Source organism: Bacillus rossius, chromosome 15, assembly GCF_032445375.1.
Source record: "Bacillus rossius redtenbacheri isolate Brsri chromosome 15, Brsri_v3, whole genome shotgun sequence".
Classification (NCBI taxonomy): Eukaryota; Metazoa; Arthropoda; class Insecta; order Phasmatodea; family Bacillidae; genus Bacillus; species Bacillus rossius.
In genome coordinates this window covers 17259616-17283913 of record NC_086342.1, presented here as the reverse complement: position 1 = coordinate 17283913, position 24298 = coordinate 17259616, and the positions used below count along the sequence as shown (strand labels likewise).

Sequence of the window (24298 nt, the reverse complement as noted above, 5' to 3'; positions counted from 1 at the left end):
GTTGCATTAGTAGTATCACTTTAGTGTGTTCACTGCTTCAAATAATAAAAAAAACACTGGCCAGCCAATTCAGGGCAAAAAGGCCTTTGAAAATTCAAGCACAGTTTATATGCTAGTTAAGTTTCACTCTCACCAACGACGCAGCGGCCTATGTGGTAAGGAACTTGATTGCTAACCAAACGCCCGTTAAAGGTTTTTTTTTCTCTTCCTTTTATGTAAATATTGTAAAAATGAAAGTGTATGTAAAAAAATTGTAATCTATTCAAAATGTTTATATATATAGCCTATTGGCAAAATATATCAGAGTGCTGGCATGAAAAATCCCATATGTATCTATGTATAACAAATGCAAAAGTTAAATAAAAATATATTGATTTTAATTAATGCCCAGATTCTCGGGTGTTAGATTATTCCCTATCGATCACTTTAACCAATTTTAATAATTTAAATGTACATAAAATCATTTCATTAATATATTTTTATTTGTAAGTTATAACTTGATATAAAAATTACAGTTATAATTTATATTTAAAATTTTTTATTATTACTGTAATTTAAAACTCAATTAAACGCTGTTATACAAACAGCATTTTAATAAATAAAATGAATTATTAAAATTTCATAATAATATTGTTTGTAAACATTTAATTAACATTTATATTTTTTAATTATCAGAGAGAATCGTAACCCTAGCGTCTGAGCAGCAAGCAAATGCGTTACCACGTGGGCCACTGCGCCGTTGGTTAAAATGAAACTTAACTAGTATCTATATAAACTGTGCTTAAAACACAGTCATTACTCTGAGTTGTCCAGACAGCGCGCTTTATTATTTCAAGTGGTACTCTACTAATACACCGAGTCCCATCCCGAAGTTAATTTTCCAAGACGTTTCCTTCCCTTGTAATTGAATATACTTTGAACATATTCACGAGGTATAGGTATAGTACGAGGTATAGTCATTCAACACTGATAAGGACAGGAAAATGAGAAATTCCACGTGGCGTGCGAGCCTCAGTTCCCACGGCGCGCGGATTGGCAGGCCTGGTCCGTGGGAACACGTAAAGACCCGTCGTGGCCAGAAGCTAACGTCTCGACCTCCCCGCGAGAAGCGCCGAACACGAGAAGGCTCGTGGTCCGACGGATAGAAAAACCTCAGCACGGTCAAGTGCACAGTTTTTCCCAATCCACGCACCTAGGGGAACAAATCTTAACGCGTTTACGACCGTGGGGCGAGGCGGGTGATAATTTATTTAAATAGAAATTTAAATCTATATTTATTTATATAACGTTGAACCCGAATACGCGCGTGTTTTTATACACCTATGACACACCTGTAACAGGTAAAAAGATAGATAAAAATATAATTGGGTGTATATATATATATATATATATATATATGAAAGTTTATCTGTCCATCTTCTGTTGTGTAAGAATAAAACAGATAGGAAGATATAGACATAGTGAGTTTTATATATATATATATATAGAGAGAGAGAGAGAGAGAGAGAGAGAGGGAGAGAGAGGGAGAAAAATGTACATATGTACAGAGAGATAGAGCGAGGTATGTTTATAGATGAATAGAACAATGTAGAGAAAGAGATATATGGATAGAGATATATACAGTTAGATCGAAGGATACATACAGATATATACAGAGATTAGAGAGATATGGATAGATATATAGATATAGAGAGACTAGAGATAAAGAGAGATTTTTATATATAGATATATAGTGAGATTTTTAGAGGGACATAGACATATCGTTAGTCCCAAAGAAAAGTGACATAAGTAAAAAAAGTAAGGTTTTCAGGAGATGCAATTAAATTTTTTTTAAATATATTCAGACATGTTTTTCTCAGAATTTTAAAACTGTAGGTCGTCATCAAGAGAAGCTACTATGAAGTTCATATCTCGTTCTTATTTCACGGTCGTATTTCTAAAAAAAAAAAAAAAAAACTTTAAAGATATTTAAAAAATCAAATTTGAAAATTTTATTTTGATGTATAACACTGTTCTTGCGAAAAGTATTGTTCAATTTTTTTTGTTAGGTCTGTATGCAAAATAAAAAAAATATATATCTTGTCAAGATCAAAGTAGTCTCGTCACATCATCAAAGACTGCCAGGGTGGGTCGTAAGAATGACAACGTGTGACAACACCTTTGCCACGTGTCGTCTGCCGTAGACATGTCAAGTCACTCCCTCAGGTGTTTGAATATATATACAGACCAGGTTAAAATTTCAAATACGGTTTGAGGTAGTTGGTTAATTCACCGCCGCAATCGCCACCATCTCTAGGGGCATCGACTTGTGGTGGTCCCTGGCGGACAAGTGTCGAACTCTTCAAACACCCCTTCCCCACCCTCCCTCAAACACGCGTTGTCCTCCACCCACCCTCCACCCCACCTCTCAACCCTACAGTTTTGTGACGCACAAACTCCCGTTGAACGACCTTGAGCTGCAGTGAATGATGGGTGGGGGGGAGGGTGCGGGGGGATTGACAGCGGGCGATGGTGCTGCGCTCTAACGTGCAAATAACAACCTGAGACGATACGGGGCGTTACGGCAGCGCCCTGCAGCGGTGAAGTTCCCAAGCTGCTCTTCATACGCTCCTGAAAAACGTAGAGTAAAGGTGGGTTTACGATTGAAAATTAAGAATTAAGACTTAGTCGTGTACTTATCATATGACTCTATGTAAACTAGTGGAATGGTTTATGATTGTCGTGTGTGAATTTTGACGGGTCGTGTGCGAACCATATGATGACTTAAGACTTAACAGAAATGGTTATATTTTATATTTTTCGTTAAGACTTAAGGGAAGCGACACCAATCACAACAAACCGGAACCTTTCAGCCGGAAGTTTATGTCTTATTATTGGACCGAGCGAGGCAGTATTTTGGGTTAGAATTCGTATATTTGTAATTTGTAATCATCACCCATTTCGAAAAAAATAGATATCCCATTTGTCAAATAACATATTTCAAACCTGCTTCTCCGTTTCGAACAATGGCCGACCATGTGTTTTGTGCTGTGATTGGTTAGAATTAACGACTTCTATGTCAATCATAAACTGGAAAATGTAGTTTTGACTTAATCGTGTGCTCGATGTTAAGGGGCCCGCCTCGTCAGGGGTGTATGTGTGTTAGTGAGGTGAGATGATAAGCGCGACGCTCGCTGGTGCTTCCAGCGCGGTATAGCCTCTAAGCGCAAGTCTCTGAACTGGCGCGCAGTCTTCTCGTCGGCACAGGATAACTGTGAAATTTGAGCGGTGACCGTAACATTATATGGCGGAGAAATGAAGATAAAGGTGTTATGCAAGCCCCTTAAGTGCTTTCAAGAATCTGTACTGATTGTTTTATGCCTAAAAATTACTCTGGAAACACGCGTCATTTAGGCATTTTAACGCTTCTAAAAATACAGTTTAAAAACTTAATCCGAAATTAAAAGTACTTTTCGGCCCTCAGCGAACTCTTAAATGTTATTCGTAAGCAGACCCCACTCGGATATCTTGAGTAGTTTTGAAATCGCGTTGTTTTTCCTGAAGCTCTGCACACCGTATGTGTGCCCAGGTAGGCGGGCCCCTTAAGTTATAATTCTCAAGGAAATCAATCGTAAACCCAGCTTAAATCCTATCCACTCGCGACTTCTATACGGTATATATATTCAAAGCTCAGGTGATACTAGTTCCTCTCGTAGTGAGTGTTACACCGGGAACTGCCCAAGGGCCCCGTCAGGACAACTCACCTATGATGCCGCCCCCGGGCTGGGGGCTGCCCGCCCCCGGCATGCCGCCGCCGGGCGTGTGCGGCGGGTTGTTGGGGTTGCTGCCCAGCAGGCCGTGCGGGGGCGGCGGCCCGCCGTTCCCGCCCCCGGGTTGCGACACCACCTGCTGGGCCGCCTTCATCATCTTCTTGTACTTGCTGCGCCGGTTCTGGAACCAGATTTTCACCTGCAACAAAACACGACGCCGTCAGTCCCTTGGGCTGCCCACTGCACATTGTCACAGTGCATCGTACATAGTAGCCACGAAACAGAATCAGCACCGAAAACACCCTTGGAGTCACCAAAAAAAACAGTCAGAATATGGCGTACCTACTGCAACGGACGTCACCATCGCATAAAATCTAACCTCGGTTAACGAGCCAATTCGCGTGTTATCGTGTTGCAAATACGCTTGTAATACGAAACTCGTACCCGAAATTTAACGTAAAATTCTTTAAAATAATTACGATCGTTTATAAAAATTGGGTTTTCAACTACGTTTATGAACGCAAATCACTTGAAGTTCCAGTATCCACCGCTAGAATTCGCTGCCGGAGCAGCTACGTCGACTGTCCATTTGCAGACCGAAATTATAAACTATATGACTGAACGGCTCTGATAAAAAAACTCGAAAGACTTTAAAAATACCAAACCCATGCTTGGGACCTGATTGCAAAGAATTTTATTGAAATTCTGCCCATTATGTTTAAATTCACTAAACAGATTTCCTTTGGCTTTGTGAATTTTAGTTCACGCTATCAGCCACAGATTGCAGCACCTTGGTTACGATTCCCTTTCCATGCAACTTCTGTTCCATTCACAAAATCACTCCTACCAAATTCCATATAGTTAGAGCTAAGATATTACATTTCAACAAAAAGTTGCAGAAATGGCAAACACAGTCACTTTGGTCGGATATTGCCCATTAACAAAATAGACAGAGATTTTCCACTACTTGATTGTATGTATCAGTTTGGAAGTGATTTGTGAAAAATTGCGACAGTTATCGCGTCCACAAAATTTTGATTATATATATATATATATATACACACACACACACACACACTTTAGCGTTGAAGATGGTTTTGGGGTCTATGGAACATGAAACCAAAAACTATATAAATTTTTTCCAAAGGTCGCACAATGGTAATGGCTACAATTGGCAGTATTTCTTCGAAATATACCTAAAATGGCTGCATCTGGACATGAATGGCATTGTAGCTGTTCATGTAAAATTGGTCATCTTTAACTGAAGTTTATTTTGTTAAAGTTCAAACCATTGTTAAAAGTAACTAACAAAGTTACTTTAAAATCATGAACAATGAATTGTCAATTTTTCGCATTGTTCTGCGTCAATGTCATTTAAACACTTTAAAGAATTCAATTTTTCGTGGTGAACTTTCCTTTTGACTTTTTGTATCTCAAGTAGGCCTATAATTCAAGAAAGGAGACAAATATATCCAATGGCGAAGAGAATTCCCAGACTTACAGCTCACACGCAATTCTAGTTTTATTTCAATTTCTCGTCATTTATATTGTTTGAGGGCTCATGCCTTGAATACATCACGATAGCTGACTCGATTTTACGTTTTTATTTTACGTTATCCTTGTTAATTGTCACTACCTGATTCGCTTACTTCTTTCCTAGTTGGGCATCGGTGGCTTGCAGTTATAGAGGGCCGAGTCCAAATAACTGCGTTTCAATCATGAAAACAGTGCATGCTAACTTTCAAATAAATGAATGCGTGAAATCTCCGTATCTCTATTTACGAGCATTAAAACATCTTACAGCTCGTAAATAAATTTTCGTCTCCCCTGAGACGTCGGCGTACGTAAAACGTAATTTTAATGATTTGTTTCAGAATGTAACTCAACCATGTAACGCGCATTACGTAGTCCCTAAATTCTAACTTGTCGACTTTGTTGTAAAACGTGCTGTTCTCAATGCGTCTACCTTGTGACCGCGTAATGTTTCGCGCAATGTTTCGCCGGCGTAACTTGTCAAACGTAAAACGTAAATAGAAACCTGTTCTTTATCTTTTGTGGCCTTGATAATGGCAGTCACTTGCAATTTTGCTGTGTGTATAATCAATGTATTTGATTCTGGATATCTTTGTTGTTGTTGTTTCAGTATTCAATTTGTTTTTTTGGACTAATTAAATAACGTAACTGATTAAGTTGTTGAAAAATACAAATACCATTCCTCAATCCTTGCCATGCTATGGCCTCCCTCCCCGCCTCAATGCTTACCTATAGGCATTACAAAACATAATATGCTAGAGAGATAATGTGGGATTTATCAGAATAGCCATTGAATGTTAGTGTGAGTAAGAAAATGACTAAAGCGAGTGTTAACGGTTGTTGAAACATGGGGAACAGCTATTGGGAACGCCCAACGAAAGGTGAGACCTCTAACCCGACATAAGATTGAGTTGGAAATTGATAAGACATGTTCCTCATGAAGTGAGAGGCAGGCAGTTACCCAGTGATTGGATTTGTGGAGGAAGAGGGAGAGAGAGAGAAAGAAAGAGAGAGAGAATGTAGCGCGTATCAGCCTACTTGTCCAAATGTTGGTCGACAAGATGGCGGATACTCCACGCAAGAGTGGCTCAAAGTTACCCAAATGCTATTGCAAGGGAGTAAAAAATTTCTTTCCTTTTATTTTGGTGAATTTCGTTAAATCACGGTAAGAAAACATTTATTGCGCAATTAGGTATAATGAAACAACAGCATAGCTGCTAAAAACTTGCTACATAAAAATGTAGTACAATTTACAAAGCGGTAGCCTACTAAACTCGCCTTGAGAATGTTAGGTATGGTTGTTAGGTGAATTCAACTATAATGAAAACAACATTGATCGTGGGCTCACGTAATACAACAGATTTAAAAAAATCATATCCTACAAAAGTTTTGAAATATTAAGAACGTTTATTAAACGTTTTCGAGAGATGTCAATAGTGTTCATGAGGGTAAAACATTCATGTGATCCCTAGGCTATTCTAATGCTAGTTGCGGCGTAAGTGCAGCTACAACTGTAAACATAGCATACTAGTCTATTTATTATCATTACATAATATTAAAGTATTTTTGCTTTCGCACATAAAAAAATGACATATGTATTACATACAATCGTCCAAAAAAAAAGAATATTCTGAAAACTTGAATTAATAGAAAATATGTATGAAATAAGTTTAATAATAAACACATTACAATACATTAGGAAGCACTAATAAAATAAAAAAGTACAATTTAAGAGATATGGTGAGGTACTTTCGAGTTTTTAAACCAACATAACCTTTGCGAACCCCTCTAAAGTATTTAAATGGGATTTTTAGCATCTACTAGATCAGTAACACTAATAACTAGACACGTGATTTTGTTGTTTTTAATGCTCAATTTGTTTTTAAAATAAAAAAATCTATATTATTAGTTTTATTTTTGAAAATGCTGTCTATTTGGTGAAGATAGTATGTACAGTACAATATTCAACACACGTGATTTTTGAATGTTAGTTAATACCTATATTTTTTCAACCAAATAGTATCGGTTTGATAGTACTATGAGCCCCAGAACTTCCTAATTAAAAATAATTCTCACTGTGGAGGCAATCGTAATTGTGACATGGGGATGATAAGACGTAATATTAAGGCCCGTTCTACAATGGCTCGGAAACGAAGACGGATCGTGTAACTGGAGACGGATATTCCGGAACTTTTCGTTACCGCTTTTGCTGCTTCCAAAATGCACGGAAACGTAACAAATTGCAACCAATGAGTTTGAACTTCAAACTTACCAAACATTAATTTAATTTTTTTTTTTTTAAATATACATATATTTTTTGCTTCGAAACAATAGCACGGGCAGAATTTACCAAAAAAAAAATTAATAATTAACAACCAAGTAATGATGTCAGTTGCGTCGTCCGACTCGAGCCGCCTCATTAGAGTCGCTACAGTCGCGCGACTGCAGACGCCCTATTCGAACGGCTTCCATTTGCTTCCATTAAAAGCAGTTACGCGCGGCTGAAGTCGCTTCAGTCGCCGCAGAGGAAATTCTACCTTGACAGTAGAACTCTAGAACTTGAAACAACTTTTAACCAATTTATAACATTTAAAAAAAAAAAAACATGGCTACCATCACCACAGCCAAGTCTTCGGCTTCTACTGGTCGCACGGAGTAACGTAACCATAGCCGAGCTCATCCGCACCTTTGAATATATATACTGTATAGAAGTCGCCAGCCCAGGTTAAAATTTCTAATACGGTTTTGAGGTAGTTGGTTAATTCACCGCCGCAATCGCCACCATCTCTTAGGGCATCGACTTGTGGTGGTCCCTAGCGGACAAGTGTCGAACTCTTCAAACACCCCTTCCCCCTCCTGTTGAACGACGTTGAGCTGCAGTGAATGATTGATGGAGGGTGCGGGGAATGACAGCGGGCGACAGCGCTGCGCTCTAACGTGTAAATAACAACTAAGACGATACAGGGCGTTACGGCAGCGCACTGCAGCGGTGAAGTTCCCAAGCTGCTCATCATACGCTCCTGAAAAAACGTAGAGTAAATGCTATCCACTCGCGACTTCTATACAGTATGTATATTCAAAGTCCGCACGGGCGCGTCTCCCGTCTTGCGCGCTGTTGCAGGAACTGTGTCATTAAGAGCGTGCCTGACGCGGAAACTACGTTCCAACGACGCGAGTCGGTTGGCCCGCTGTTGCCCCGAGAGGGCCCACGGCCACCGGGAAAAGCTCGTTGCGAGAGCGCAGGTCCCGACGGCCTGTCCCTGGCGAGAGAGAGAGAGAGAGAGAGAGAGAGAGAGAGAGAGAAAGAGAAATATAAAGAGAGAGAGATTAGGAGAGAAATATTAATCGAGAAAGAGATTAAGAGAGAAAGAGAAATATATAGAGAGAGAGAGATTAGGAGAGAAATATTAATCGAGAAAGAGATTAAGAGAGAAAGAGAAATATAGAGAGAGAGATTAGGAGAGAAATATTAATCGAGAAAGAGATTAAGAGAGAAAGAGAAATAAAAAGAGGGAGAGAAAGAAGAGAAAGAGATAAAGAGGAAAAGAGAGAGAAAAAAGAAAGAAAGAGAGAAAGAGACAGTGTGAGAAAGAGGTTAAGAGAGAAAGAGATAGCTAGAGAAAGAGGGAGAGAAAGAAAGAGAAAGATGGAAAGAGTGAGTAAGAGAAAGAAAGAGATAGATGGAAAGAGAGAGTAAGAGAGAGAAAGAGAAAGAAAGAGAAAGATGGAAAGAGAGAGTAAGAGAGAGAAAGAGAAAGAGATGGCCAGTGTTGCCAGCCACAGTACGCACAATATTCGGATGTTCCCACCAGTAACATTCAGGTGATTCCAGGTACAAGAAGTTCTCGGCTCGGGTGTCATTCAGGCACACAAACACAAAAAAATATTTGAAAACAAAATATTGCTGTCTTCTTTAATACAAATATCATTTACACTGTTTTGTTAAATCTCATAACAGCGTGACAGCTTAAAACTATGGTTTAAACGCAAAATTGTCTCTACTGCTAAGGTCCGTGCGTAGAATTTTAAAATCAAACGTTAGTTTTTTTTTATTGTGTTGGATTCGGGGTGGGGGTGGGGGTAGTAATTAACTTTGAATTATTCCAGCCACAGGTAAAAGGTTGGTGTAAAAATTAAATTATTGTAGTTATTACCTGTAATAAAAATATGGCGGCTTAAATTTGTGTTGTGCTTTAATAGCGTAGCAGAGGTTTTTTTTTTCTGTGAGAGATGTCCTTGATCCTGATGTCGCTGCTCTACTGTTTACTTGATACTAGCTGCAACTTGATCCTGTGGTTCTCCAGAGATCCTTAGGAGTATAGTGTAGCTGAGGCTGTTTTCAATAAGGTAGGGGTGTGCGTTACGGGGTGGCCCAAAGTCTGGTTGGTTTCCACCCTAATTGGTCATTCTAAGCAAATATTTTTCAATATTTTTTGGCTAGTATTTTTTTTTATTTCAATAAATTCGGTTACTTCTGCGTGCCCAAACCGGTCTCCGGTACCGAGTACAGTCATAGTAATTTGGGTACACGTACCCGAATTTGGGTACGTCTGGCAACACTGGAGATGGGAGGCGCATCCAGGCTACAGGTCCAAGCGTACCCGACGACACATATACCAACAAATTATACATACACACACATATATATGGAGGGATTTATTTTTTTCCTATCATTACCACGCTAATAAACATTAGCACACTCATGCAGTCACGCAATTATTATTTAAAAAATTAGGCCATACACTACTATTTTCATTAAAAAAAAACCTGGGTTCCATAGATTTTTGGTTTTTAATAAATACCGTTTCCATCATTGCCGTTTCAGTTTAGAGAGAACCTTATATTTTCTGTATTAGTAGTTTGCAAATTTGACTGATGATCACAACAGATAAGTAGGCCTACATCTCGTGTAAATGCTAACGACGAATGCTTACTGCATTTTCCTGGTTGCATTATACATCAGTCTGTAGGTAAAAAAAAAAAAAAAAAAAAAAAAAAACATATTAGTCGTTTTACTTCACCTTCAGATTCATAATCGCCATCCACACTTCACTATGCCTCAGGCAACTATCAATTATTTTATCGCACTACTGTCGATAGCACCGACGTAAAAGGGCGTGTTAGCAGTGCTGATACAATAACGAGCAAAAAAGGAATGAGAGAAAAACTTAGTTGCTGGTTGGTAAAACGGGGGGGCGGGGGGATTAGTACGTGGAACCAGTAAAAATCAAAATAAAACTCAATTTTTCAGTCACCTCACAAATAAAAATTTTTTCCCTTGCTGCATGAGAAATTCCCTGATTCTTTCCTGTCGTGTTTCAGAATCCCCGGACATATTAATAATGTTTTCCTTACTGCTAGCCACTTTTGGAAATATTCCACGATCAAAACTTATAGCATTGATATTCCTGTTGCGAGGCTGGTAGAGATGAGGCAGGCCGGCGTGCCGGTTTTGCGGAAATTCTCAAGGATAGCCCTAACTCCTCCTTGACACGTGTAACACCCGTCCGTCTCCCTACCCCCTCTCCCATACACACACTTCCCCAGCACCTGGCCACGAAGTCCTGGCGCCTCTGTCTCTCTCTGGAGGTTTCGGCACGTTGTTCCCATAACCCCGGTCACGTGAAGTGGCGTGACTGGTACGCCACTGTTCTTGCAGCTTCGACCTCGGAGGGACTACGGGACCTTCCCAGTGCCGGTCTTGGAGGGTTACAGCCCTGCGAGCGGCAGTGACGTGTAGAGGGTGAGCGACCCTCTGGCGAGCGATAACGGGGCGACGAGCGACGAAGGTTCGCAGAGCCGGGGACGGTGTCACCGCGCGGCGGACGACAGAGTGCGGATCAGTATGTTTCTTGAACATAGGTGCGTGGTAAGAGACGAAAAGTCGAGCCGAGCTCCAGCGGGGAGAGCAGACATTAAAATTTTGATGTCCCCTTAGGAGTACAGTGTAGCTGAGGCTGTTTTCAATAAGGTAGGGATGATTGTCAGTGCGTTGCGAGGTGGCCCAAAGACTGTTTTTCACCCTAATTAGTTTCCCATTCTAAGAAAATATTTTTTTTTTCAATATTTTTTGGCTATTAACTTTTTTTAATTATTTCCTAAATTTGGTTACATCTGCATACCCAAACCGGTCGCAGGTACTGGATACAGTCATAGTAATTTGGGTACACACAATTTTCGGACAGACGTTTATTTATTTTTATTTAATAAATTGTATAATTATTAGTAGTGGCGGTACATCATCGCCACCACATCTGCCATGCTGATTCCACAGTGTGGCGATCAGAAAGAGCTTCACACACACACTCTCTCTCTCTCTCTCTCTCTCTCTCTCTCTCTCTCTCTCTCTCTTTCTGTGTGTGTGTATGTGTCTGTGTGTACACCCCTGGGCGAAGAACGCAGCGCACCCTCCAAGTGTTCCAGCAGGTCTAGTGCCTCGTATCATCACTGCCTGAGAGGGCCGTACAGTGTTCACGCACTCGGCGGTGCCAATTGTGCCAACCAACCAGAAAACCTGTTGTGTCATTTAAGGCGGCCTACTTGCCCCCCGGCAAAGTAATAAGTAGGGACCGGAAAAATTCGCGGATTGAATGACCTCTAGGATAGCCTCAATTATCCTCTGTACTTCTCAAGTAAACACACGTGTTCATTGGTTACTAAATTGCGAGTCGTCTCCACTGGGTAGCTTGTGATTCGAAGCTTCTTTGGCCGATAGTCTCTCATTGGCCCAGAGAGCTACAGTTAAACCGCGATCCAATAGCAGAACCAGCAGAATTATACACATGTTTGAATTGCAGCCTATCACGAAATGAATCCGCGAATTTTTCCGGTCTCTAGTAGTAAGTAGCCTCGTGGCTACATTAGTTTATAACCAAAACTCTAGGCAGTTAATTTGGGCTATCCTTTCCAGGACCTGCATTTACCCATCACTCGTGAATTTCCTAACATGCATTGGATTTAAGGGCTCCGCCTGCCCGGGCACACACACGGTGCGCAGAGCTTCAGGTAAAAACAACGCGATTTCAAAACAATTACTCAAGATATCCGAGTGGTGTCTGCTTGCGAAAAGCGTTTAAGAATTCGCTGAAAGCCTAAAAGTACTTTTCATTTCGGATTTAGTTTTCAAACTGTATTTTTTTTAAAAGAGCTAAAATGGCTATAAGCGTGTTTTCAGAGTAAATTTTAGGCGTAAAACAACAACCTGTACAGATTCTAGAAAGCACTTAAGGGACTTGCATTACACCCTTATGCTCATTTCTCTGACACATAATGTTACGGTCACCGCTCAAATTTCACAGTTATCTTGTGATGACGAGAAGACTGCGCGCCAGCTCAGAGGACACACCGCGCTAGAAGCACCAGCGAGCGTCGCGCTTATCATCCCACCTCACTGACACACATACACCCCTGACGAGGCGGCTCGCCTTAACCATAACCTGGTCATCGTTTCGGCGCCATGTCGGTTCGGAATAATTTCGGGAGCGCTGTACCAGAAACAAGAAGAAGGAAGAAAAAAAAGCCCGGACAACCTTGCAGTCGTGGGCGGAGAGGAGTGGGAGGGAAGAAAGGAAAGGTTCTGTAGGAGGAGATTTTGTTGAAGAAAAGTGATGCCGGCATATAAGGAGGAGTGGCTGCCCGGCATCAGGGTGGAAACGAAGAGAAAGGGCAAAGAATAAAAATGATGGTTTGGGAGAATTGGGGGGGGGGGGGAGGGAGGGAGGGAGAGCAGACAAGACAACAAGACTGGCCGTGGGAACAGGAAGAAGGATTCCTTTAGTCAGATGTCTTCTCAGCACATCTGAACAAGAGTCGTCAATCTTCGTCCACCGTGACGCAATGTCACTCTGACATATATTTTGGCATTAACTTAAACTTTTCACAAGCATTTTATTTGTACCGACTCGCAAAAATGTCATTTCATATTTTCCGGCCAGTCGGTGGAAAAAAAAAAAATTCCACGCAAATTTAATGACTTCGTAACCAATCAAAACAAAAAAATCCAACAACGGAATAGTGTGGGAAATTAGGAGTGTTGTTTTAAACTTGTCTGATTCATTTAACGCAAATTGAAATAAAAAAAAAAAACATAATTGTCTGATGACTTATATGACACTGATTTAACGTGTTGGTACAAATCCAAAATATATTTCGAGTATCCCTTAAACAGGCAGAGGATAAACATACAGTTTACACTTTAAAAAGTAAATGTTCTCATGAGGTTTTACTACTTTGAATTCTATTACGTTGTTGCACACTGCAGCAACCAAGCCTGTGTGTGCCATTCGACTTTGCTCGTAAATGCATAGTATGCAACTGAGTTAAGCTGAACCTCAGTTAGAAATTATTTAATCATAAGCGTAAAACAGTAGATAAGTTTTCAGAGTTAAAAAAATAACAGATATATTACAATAACGCAACGGTTGATTTCCACGTTATCGTACTCTACAAAACACTAAAGTCAAGCAATGCGAATGCCTACACTACAGGTGAACTTAATCTATTAAAACCTCTTCTGCATGCGTTCAACACCATTATCATTTTTTTTAATTTAAAAAAGCAGCTTTATTTCATAGAAAGTAATATATTTGGATTGGAGGGTTGGGAGGGGTGTGGGTAGAATAGAACATTATTTCTAGTTATCGTGATAGCTACCATTTTATTATTGTGCCCAATTTACGGTATTGCTGCATTGCCTTGCTATTGGTGAGGGGAAAAGGGGAAAAGGAATAATTTTGGGTTGTAGCATTAAAAGAGTGACTTTTCGTTACAACACCTTGCTTTGTCGTATAATTTTCCTCCCGCATAATCAATAACGTTGCTCTGATTCACAACAGCTGATCTGATGTCCACGATAGTCCCCGGTGTCAGAGAGTGTGAGAAGTGACACCCCGGAAGTGATAGAAAGGCCTATGTATTCGGAGTTCGCCCTGCTTTGGTAGCTATCGATTTTGTTTGCTTGCCGCCGTCGCCGCCTGGACAGGTACAGGTGGTACAGCACGTCGAACATGAACTGAAACACGAATACGAACAAGATAAAAGTGGAGAATAAACAAATTCACGTTTGTATGTAAAAAAAAAAATTGGTTGTCTGTAAAGTCGGTTTACGGACGATAGTTTAACGTGACAACGTCATAACAAAACATTGATGAAATGATTGCATACTTTTATGAATAAAATTGAATCATTTTTATTGAAATATCACTATTTTGTATGGATACAAAGAAGGAGTGAAATGAAATCTACAATTTAATTGATAAATTTACTTTTATTTCCACTCATTAATTCAAATATGTTTTTTAATTTAACGAAGAGATTTTTTTAACTATAACTTTTATACATGTTTGCTATTTAACTTCTTCCAATCTGTGTTATTCTGTAAAGGATAGGACGATATTAGGAAAAGTAGGAAACGAATGGGAGTGTTTCAAGTTTAATGTGCCTCGAAAAAGTCAAATCGATGGTTGTTCCAATCGAGTGGAAGAGATAAAGATGCGGCGCAAGTGTACAATGAGCGTAACGGAACACAGCGTAACGGGATAATGTGCGTTACGGGACACTTTTTCGTGAATGCAGCCGGCGTTCATCGATTTATTAGACGTCACGTCAAAAAATGTACTTAGATGCGTCAATGCGAAATTCAGTTGAAGCAATTCAGACTGCTAGCGAACGTCTGAAAATATAAACAGCACTAGCCTATTTAGTATTCTATCGGTGGAAGTGATATTTTACTGCACCAACACTAGAATTATACTGAGAAGTTCATACCATCGAGGTGAGACAAGGGACATGATTTGATTATCATGCACCTAGTGCATGCTGAATGGTAGGTAATAATTGCTAACAACATTTTAGCTTCCACTAAGAATTTATTTAAAATGGAATCGATTGAGATTATTACAGTAGGATTACCACACGCATAACACTTAAGTACCATGGTCTTAAAAACACATTTAAAAGTCTCCAAATACCATAAAAACCAAAATATCTTAAAGTAAAAGGGGGTTGTCTGTAAAATCGGTTTAAGGACGATAATTTTACGTGATATCTTCATAAGAAAACATTGATAAAAAATTTCATACTTTTTAACTTTTAAAATTTTATTTACAGTTTTTTCAAATTTAATTTAAATAATTTGTTTAAATATAATCACGAACATCTAGTTAAAAAGCCCGCCTTAACCTGTTTGATATTATAGAAGATTTTCTCGCACGTAGGTTGGCCGGTTCTTGCACGCTCGGCTCAGGCTGAACGTGACAATTTTTCGTGCGTGCAGCCAGCGTTCATCGATTTATAAGACGTTATCACGTCAAAAATAGTTAAAATATTACGTATGGTGTAACAGAAGATCTAACACCAATGTTCTTGAAAATCTTCCTTTGTGAAATATAATGTCCTTATATTTAAAAGGCGAATGCCTAGGTATCAGGAGTGAAATATATATAGGACTACCGGGTACAGTGATAGGGGTTTGTTGGTAATTTAGTTTAGGGCAGTCTGTCATTCAGCTGTACCTATATTACAAATAATAATGTTAACGAAAAAGAGAACTTTTCCTGGCATAGATATATAAAGGCACAAAATTATAATACATAAGAAGAGTCAGTTTTTGATTTGTTTAATATTTATTTTCTGTTTTCTTCGTTAGTAATTGGAATTGCTTTATGAAACCTAAATATATATATTTTTGTATTTATTATTGAAAAAATTACTAAAAAAAACTACTTTATTTAGATAGGTTGATTTTTTTATTCTTGTCACTTCTATTTCATAAAAATTGAATAAGGTTTCTTTTAACCCCGGGTTACAGATTTAAATATAAGACTTAATTCAGCTGTAAGAAAAATTAAATAAATAAATGTGTAGGGTGCTAGTCTGTGAGAAGAGAGTATTTTTGAATAATGAATAAACGAAGAAGACTACTTACTCTATTATAGATCAATAGTCATGAACGTTTACAGGATTTATACGATACACGTTCTAACTGTCTTTTCCCGTTAAAGCTCAATCTCAGATACAAATTTGATTTTTTCCCCTATTTTTTTGTTATTACTTTTATTTAAGGGTAATTTCTAAAAAAAATATTTAACTTGATACCTCCCTTTACTTTGTTGTTCTTTCACAAATATATTCAACAGATATTCATTACTTAGAGGGTGTAAAATATCGCATAAGTCTTCGTAAGGACAATCAATTCCTTATCCCGTACCTTATTTGCTAAGGTATACTAATGCCGAGCTGAATATAAAGTTAAGTTAATTAAGTTTTGTTTAAAATAACATTACATTTTGTTAGCGCGTGCGCAAACAGGAGGATTCTAACAATATAATTCAATTGCTAAGGTACACATTTAAAAAAAAATGGTTTTGAGCCGCTTGGTTGAAACGCAGCTGAAGTTTTCAAACGCGGTGGTCCCGGGAATCTCTGCCCAAGACTTGTTCGACGGGCTCTACCCATACGCACACCCGGAGTGGCGCGAACCCTCCCGGCCGTGACTATCTCGCGACTCCCATCTCGAATGATTCGATTTGGTTTTGACAGACGATTAGTCGACTGTTGATCCTCTTCCTATCCCCCCCCTCCCCCTCCTCCCTCCCTCTTCGTTCACCGAATCATTCACCCCTGACGCAACGCACCCTTCACTCCACGCGGGTGAGATAATACTTCACGGACCTGCCCACCCTCCTGTAAAGTCACACCGCCATTGGCTGATACCACCCGATCGCGGCGGGGCAAGACGGGGTCAAGTCGTCGCTGATTGGTCCGCTCTGGAGGGTGCGAGAGAAGAGTGAAGGAGGGAGGGGGACGGCAAAGAAAGCTTCGTCATCTCGAACGTTGGAAGCGGAATGGTGACAGTTGAAAAAAAAAAACCGCCCCGCGATAAACAAAAGTCAAACGTCGACAGACGCAACAGCTGTAATTTCCTCCCCAAGTCAGGTGTTATTAGTCTAAGTAATGACCCGGTAATTTTCAAGCCCGTTCAGTGTATTTGGAAAGGGGGGGGGGGGGGGAGGGCGAAATGACACACGTGTCATTTAAAGGGACTGGAAAAATTAGTCGGGCGTTCATTGACCTCCAGGATAGACTCCACAGTCCTCTGCACACTCACGCAACTATCACACAGTCATCAGCTGCTCTCACGCAACTATCACACGGTTATTGGCTGCTCTCACGCGAGAACGTACCCTGGGAAGCCTGTGATTCGACAATCTATCGGTTGAGGATTTCTGATTGGCCCAGAGACCTCCAGGTGAACTGTGAGCCAACTGCAGGCACGGCGCTGATTTATGTGTGTTTTAAGTATAGCTTTATCGCGAAAATAATTCGCGAATTTTTGCGGTGTCTAAGTCATTTGACAGAATTTTATAATTACCTATTACTACCATGTTTGCACTTGCGCAAATCAAATGCAAAGTTATTCTGTTAAACAAGACTTCATTAACTTGACTTTAAATTCAGTTTGGGACTAGTGTACCTTAAACAAACAAAAATCATGATAACGGGAACTGTAAAAAATTCACTATCATCAATTTTAGGACATTTATATTTTTCAAATAGGTTAATATTTATTCACTGTTACCATAAGATAATTTTAGCGTCTCATACCACAGAAAGTCAGGTTATCACAAACCATGAAAATGATAATAAAGCTCTTAAATTTGTTGTTGTGTCACAAATATTTTTAAAGAATATTTACAAAGTGTAGTACAATGGGTGTAAAAAGTCGTGCAAGTGATTATAATTAGTAAGAAAAAAAATTAACACATATTTAGATACACCATGAGTTTTATATATTCTGTAAATTGACATTGATAAGTTTGTAAATGTCGCATAAAATATACCGGCAACTAGTTACCAAATATCTGAGGTAAATTGGGTACGTGGACACCACGAAAATCTTCGAACTACGATAAACTAAAATATCCAATGATTCACTTGGACAAATATATAAAGTACACTAAACATACTAAAAAAATACAAATACATATAAAATCCTTTTTGAAATGTCTATACTTTTTTTCTCACAATTCTCTTTGTCTTATCCAGCGTAACAAAAAAAAACGCAGCACTTCAATGTCGCTGCACAAATGGTTTTTGTTTGGTGAGTAGGGAAGATAAGTGCGACGCTAGCTGGTGCTTCTAGCGCGGTGTCTGGCTCTGAGCTAGCGCGCGGTCTTCTCGTCGTGCATAGGGCAACTCTTCAGATCTGAGCGGCAACCACATCATGTGACGGTGAAACGAAGATCAAGTTATAATTCAAGTCCCTTTGAGTGCTGTATTGGATAACAGTTAAAAAAAAAAATTAGTTATCTGTAAAGTCGGTGTACGGACGATAGTTTACGTCATAACAAAATATTGATGAAATTATTGCATACTTTTATGAATAAAATTGAATCATTTTTATTGAATTATCACTATTTTGTATGGATACAAAGAAGGAGTGAAATGAAATCTACAATTTAATTGATAAATTTACTTTTATTTGCACTTATTAATTCAAATATGTTTATTACTTTAACGAAGAGATTATTTTAACAATAACTTTTCTACATGTTTGCTATTTAACTTCTTCCAATCTGTGTTATTCTGTTAAGGATAGGACGATGATAGGAAACGTAGGAATCGAATGGGAGAGTTTCAAGTTTAATGTGCCCCGAAAAAGTAAAATCGATGGTTGTTTCAATCGAGTGGAAGAGAGATAGATGCGGCGCAAGCGTACAATGAGCATAACGGGACAATGTACGTAACGGGACACTTTTTCGTGCGTGCAGCCGGCGTTCATCGATTTATTAGACGTCCCGTCAAAAACAATATACGGAAACAGAACTTCTCATCCGCCCTCAGGGAGTTCTTAATGCCCCCGCCTACCCGGGCACACACACGATGCGCAACGCGATTTGAAAACTACTCAAGATATCCGAATGGGATCTGCTTACGAAAAGCATTCAAGAGTTCGCTGAGCGCCGAAAAGTATTTTCGATTCAGGATTAAGTTTTTTAAACTGTAGTTTTAGAAGAGTTAAAACTGCTAAAAACGCAATGTTTTCAGAGTAATTTTTTGGCGTAAAAAAAAACCAGTACAGATTCTTTAGAAGCACTGAAGGGCCCTGCATTACACCTTGATCTTCACTTGTCCGCCATATAATGTTACGGTCACCGCTCAAAATTTCACAGCTGTCCTGTGACGACGAGAAGACTGCGCGCCAGCTCAGAGGCTACACCGCGCTAGAAGCACCAGCAAACATCACGCTTATCATCCCACCTAACTAACACACATACAACCCTGACAAGGCGGACCCCTTAAATGCCACAGAGAAAAAGGTTTGTTTGAATCAAACAAATATTTGATTATATATGGCGAAACGAATATTTACTTGGTGGAACAAAATATTTTGTTAGCTCAACCAAACTCGGTAAGTAACAAAAATTATTTGTTGCACCCAACCAAATATACCTACATTTGAGTTGACAAAATCATTTTGTTGGGTCAACAGAATCTTTCCTACTACAAAATATTTGTTTGAATTAACAAAATATATTTATTTGGCCATATACAAAAAAAATATTTTGATGAGACAATAAAACATTCCTCTCAGTGTATGCTTTTCGCTAACAGACACCACTCAAATGTCTTGAGAGGTTTTTTCTCCCTGACGGTCAGGGGCATAGCCAGGGGGAGGGGGGGTTTACGGGTTCAACCCCCGCCCCCCTTAGCACCAAATCTTTGATCAATTTCTTATTCGTCACTCAAAAAAATTTCATATTAAAATTAATAAAATTTTGACCATTACAATATTTAAATTTAAGAACCGAAAACTGCTAAAATAAAACTGTTTTACATCTTAAAATCCAAATTTTCCCGGGGGAGAGCCCCCCCACCGCCCGCTATAATACGGGGGGGGGGGGGGGAAGCCATGCTTCTTAACACACCCCCCCCCCCATACACAAATCCTGACTACACCACTGCTGACGGTACGTGTTCCCGGGTGGGCGGTGCCCCCTTCAGAGTTATTCCCATCAGGGGCTCGCAGAGAGCCGGAGTCCTGTTAAGGGGGGAGGATGGTTCATAAGGGCGAAGAGTATGGGATGAGCGACGAAGCCAGCGAGCGCAGGCACGCCCCCTCCCCGCGTGGCCACACCCACCCAAGACGCAACCCATGCCCTTAAACATCTCTCCCGCCTGCCCCGAGATGCTGGGGTCCCATACCCACGCCTACCTTCCGAGCGCGCATACGGGATGGAAACCTCAGGCAACTGCACTTTAGAATATACTTCGCAGTAACCCCGGGTTCGGATTCTTGCCCGGGCATTTATGCCTTGTGTTGTTGTCCCAGTACCTCCAATAGTTAAAAGTTATTTGTAAACCGTTTCCTTGATAGCTTTCCAGAATCAACTGCGCACATGCAATACGCATGATACTACACAATTGTGCTTGAATGAAACATCAATTAAAATTAAATTATCATTTAGAAAAAAAGTATATCATACCTATTTGTTAAAAATGATGCAGAAAGTTCTATGGTTTACAAACAAAATAATACAGAAAGGTTTTTTCTCTATGGATAAATATCGAATTATTGTTCAGCATCAGGTCGGAATGTAAAATTTTACACACCTTAAGTTTCTTAAATTTTTTTTAGATCGGGCGTAATTTTACAGCGAAACAATTACAAAAATACCTGAATTCAGCTAGTGTCACGGAACGAGTATCGATACTTTTAGGATGACGAGTATCGATGACCGATACTATTGTTCATTTGTTTTACTCTTTAGAGACCTTTTCGGCATTTATAAGCAGTATCAAATAATCCTAGCTATATAAATTAATCATTAAAAAATATATCTTTTATCCAGATGAAACCAAAAAATATTATCCGCGTAACAATCAGGGTGTGTGTATATATATAATATTATATATATATATATATATTACTGTTAATAACTCGATGTGTATTGTCCACTGGCTGATTCTACGTTTAACCTTTGCAACGGCTTCAACGTGATTGGCTCGCTTGACCTTTGTAACGTTGTTATTGGTTCCTTGTCATTTGAGAGCGTGTCGAAGCTATGTACTTACCCTTCCAAGGAGAACGCAGGTTCGTGAGTATAATATGGTATACGCATTTCAACCTCTCTCCAATTAATGACTAGGATATCACGTACTTTTCGCGAATAATAATCTGGTCGCTCACTAGACAACGATAAGGTATGCCCGCGCTACCTTGTAATTGGCTGCCATTCAGGACGCGTTTGCTTCCGCAATGACTATATTTGGTGTGCCGACAGTAAGAAAAAAAAAAAAAAAAAGATTCTGTACTTTAGAAACCAGTTGCCAAGAGATAGTTTGCGATACAACAAGAGAGATGTTGTAACTTTGTACAACACAGGACTATGGTTATTTTTTCATACACGAAAAACGTTTTTTCGAGATAATACTGAGTATTTCTTGCAAACATTCACGCATGATTTTATATTTTTATTGATTATTCATTCAAGATTAATTCTTTAAACCATAATAATAGAATATTCAATAATTGGACTTTATTTCGTTTTATTATGCTTATTTCAAGTGCACAGTTAATGGAAAGCTATTCAGGGAAAAGGTTTACAAAAAAAAGTTTGACTATTGGAAGTACTGGGACAACACAAAGCATGTAAAAATCCGAATCCACTATTACTGCGAACACTATTTTTGTTGTAATTTGTTGTTTTCATATAAAAAAATATCTGCAGTTTTAAATGAATATTGCTATTCCATTAAAAAAAAATTACATGTGTGTCAACACTAGACATGCACCTTAAAAAAAAAAACCAGCCAATCACGAAACGCAGGCGACGCTACAAAGTTTTAATATGCAGTTGGTCTGGAAAACTTATCGCTAGAGACTGGGAATAATTCGTGAGTTCAATGACCTTCAGGATAGACTCCACGATCCTCTGCCTACTTGGGCAAACGACTCCTGTTGGTTGGGTGCTGCCAATTTTGAGGTGCCTCAAGTGGGTAACTTGTGATTGGATACTTCCTTGACAGACGGTCTCTAATTGGCCAAGAGTCCTTCATATTAATAGCGAACCAATAGCAGAAGCAGCACATTGGTGTGATTATTTGAAATTTAACTAATCACGAGATGAATCCGCGAATTTTTCCGGTCTCTACTTATCGCCATAAAAATACTTTTATGAATAAAATGGAATCATTTTTATTGAATTATCACTATTTTGTATGGATACAAAGAAGGCGTGAAATGAAATCTACAATTTAATTGATAAATTTACTTTTATTTGCACTCATTAATTCAAATATGTTTATTACTTTAACGAACATATTATTTTAACTATAACTTTTATACATGTTTGCCATTAAACTTCTTCCAATCTGTGTTATTCTGTTAAGAATAGGACGATGATAAGGAAAGTAGGAAACGAATGGGAGTGTTTCAAGTTTAATGTGCCTCGAAAAAAAAGTCGAATCGATGGTTTGTTCCGATCGAGTGGACGAGAGATAGATGCGGCGCAAGCGTACAATGAGCGTAACGGGAACAGTGTGCGTGACGGGACACTTTATGTACGGCCCTGATAACGACAAGTAGCTCGTAGTATCAATACGTTTCAGCTTGTTCCTAGCACAACTGTTATTTCCCCCTCCCCCCCCCCCAAAAAAAAAAATAAAACTTCATACCAGTTGGAGAGTTCCCGTTGGAAACCCCTCAGGCCACACCGCGGGCGCCTGGTTGTTTATCGGCGGGCGGTGAAAAACTGCTACGAGTTCCCCCCCACCTGTCCCTCTCCTAACTGACTCCAGCAGCGGACTTGAAGGCCTCTGGACAGGTGCGCGCCGCCCCGGGCTGGACTCCAGAGGCCTGGACCGGCTCCAGGCCTGGAACCAGGGATCGGTTACACTTGGCCAGAGCCGCCGGAGATGAGGCATCCCCGTTGCACAATGCGCACTGATCGGCAAGTACCGCCGAGGTTAAGGGGGTGCCTCCTATTTCATGTCAATATTTTATATTTACAGTAATTACAGCTATACTTGTAGACTTTTTTAATTGTTTAACTTTCACGAAATGGAAAAAATATATATACAGCGCATACTTTTTTTGCATAATTAGCTGCCAAAAGTTACATTTTTTTTACCTTTTTTGGGGTTGTACAAACAAGGAGAATTTAATTTATTGCAGAACTGAAACTTTTTTAGGTTTAACTGCGCAAGGACACTGGCTGATTCAAGAAATGGTTTGAATTTATATCACAAAAACTCATTTCATGTTTCTTGGCTGTCGAAATCGTAACAAATTTGAGAATTTTTAAATACCAGGTAAAATTAATTAATATTTTTCTGAAAGAAATTCAAACCATTTCTTGAAGTAGCCATTGGCATTGCAGTTGAACCTAAAAAGTTTCAGTTCAGCAATAAATTAATTTATCTTTATTTGTACAACCCAAAAACGTTAAAAATGTAACTTTGGCAGCTAATTATGCGAAAAGTATGAGCTGTATATATTTTTCATTTCGTGAAAGTTAAACAATTAAATTGTATAAAAGTTGATCAGTGATTAATATAAATACATATAACAAATCATGGACTGAAATGGGAAGCACCCGTTTAAGTGGTCTCGCTCGTTCCGTGTTTGTAGCTTCAGAAAGAAACCCACGCGATTCATAAACTGCTCAAGATATCAGAGACTTGTGTCTGTTTACGGAAAAAGCATTTGCGAGTGTACTCCGTGGACGGTTGAGAAATTCTGTGTCAGTATTTATTGACGTGACAACGTCTAATAAATGGATGAACGCTGGATGCACGCACGAAAAAGTGTCCCGTTACGCACATTGTCCCGCTACGATGTGTCCCGTTACGCTCATTGTCTTCCGCGGAAATCAGGCACTCGTTAATACATATTTTCCTTTGTTTATCGCAAGGGGCGTTATTATTAATGAATTATAAATAAAATTTCGTGTCCGGGGCCACAATTGCATATCATTTTGAGCACTGGAAGACATAAAAACGTAAAATATTCTCGA

At 39.3% G+C, this 24298-nt stretch overlaps 1 protein-coding gene across 1 annotated transcript in view; it reads right to left on the bottom strand.

The window, feature by feature from the left end:
- Nucleotides 1-24298, bottom strand: part of LOC134539643 (homeotic protein distal-less) — a 232896-nt gene that overhangs the window by 5697 nt on the left and 202901 nt on the right. Inside the window, exon 4 of the mRNA XM_063381830.1 lies at nt 3744-3948. Within this exon, the coding sequence (XP_063237900.1) occupies nt 3744-3948 (205 nt within the window). The remainder of the gene's footprint in view (nt 1-3743; nt 3949-24298) is intronic.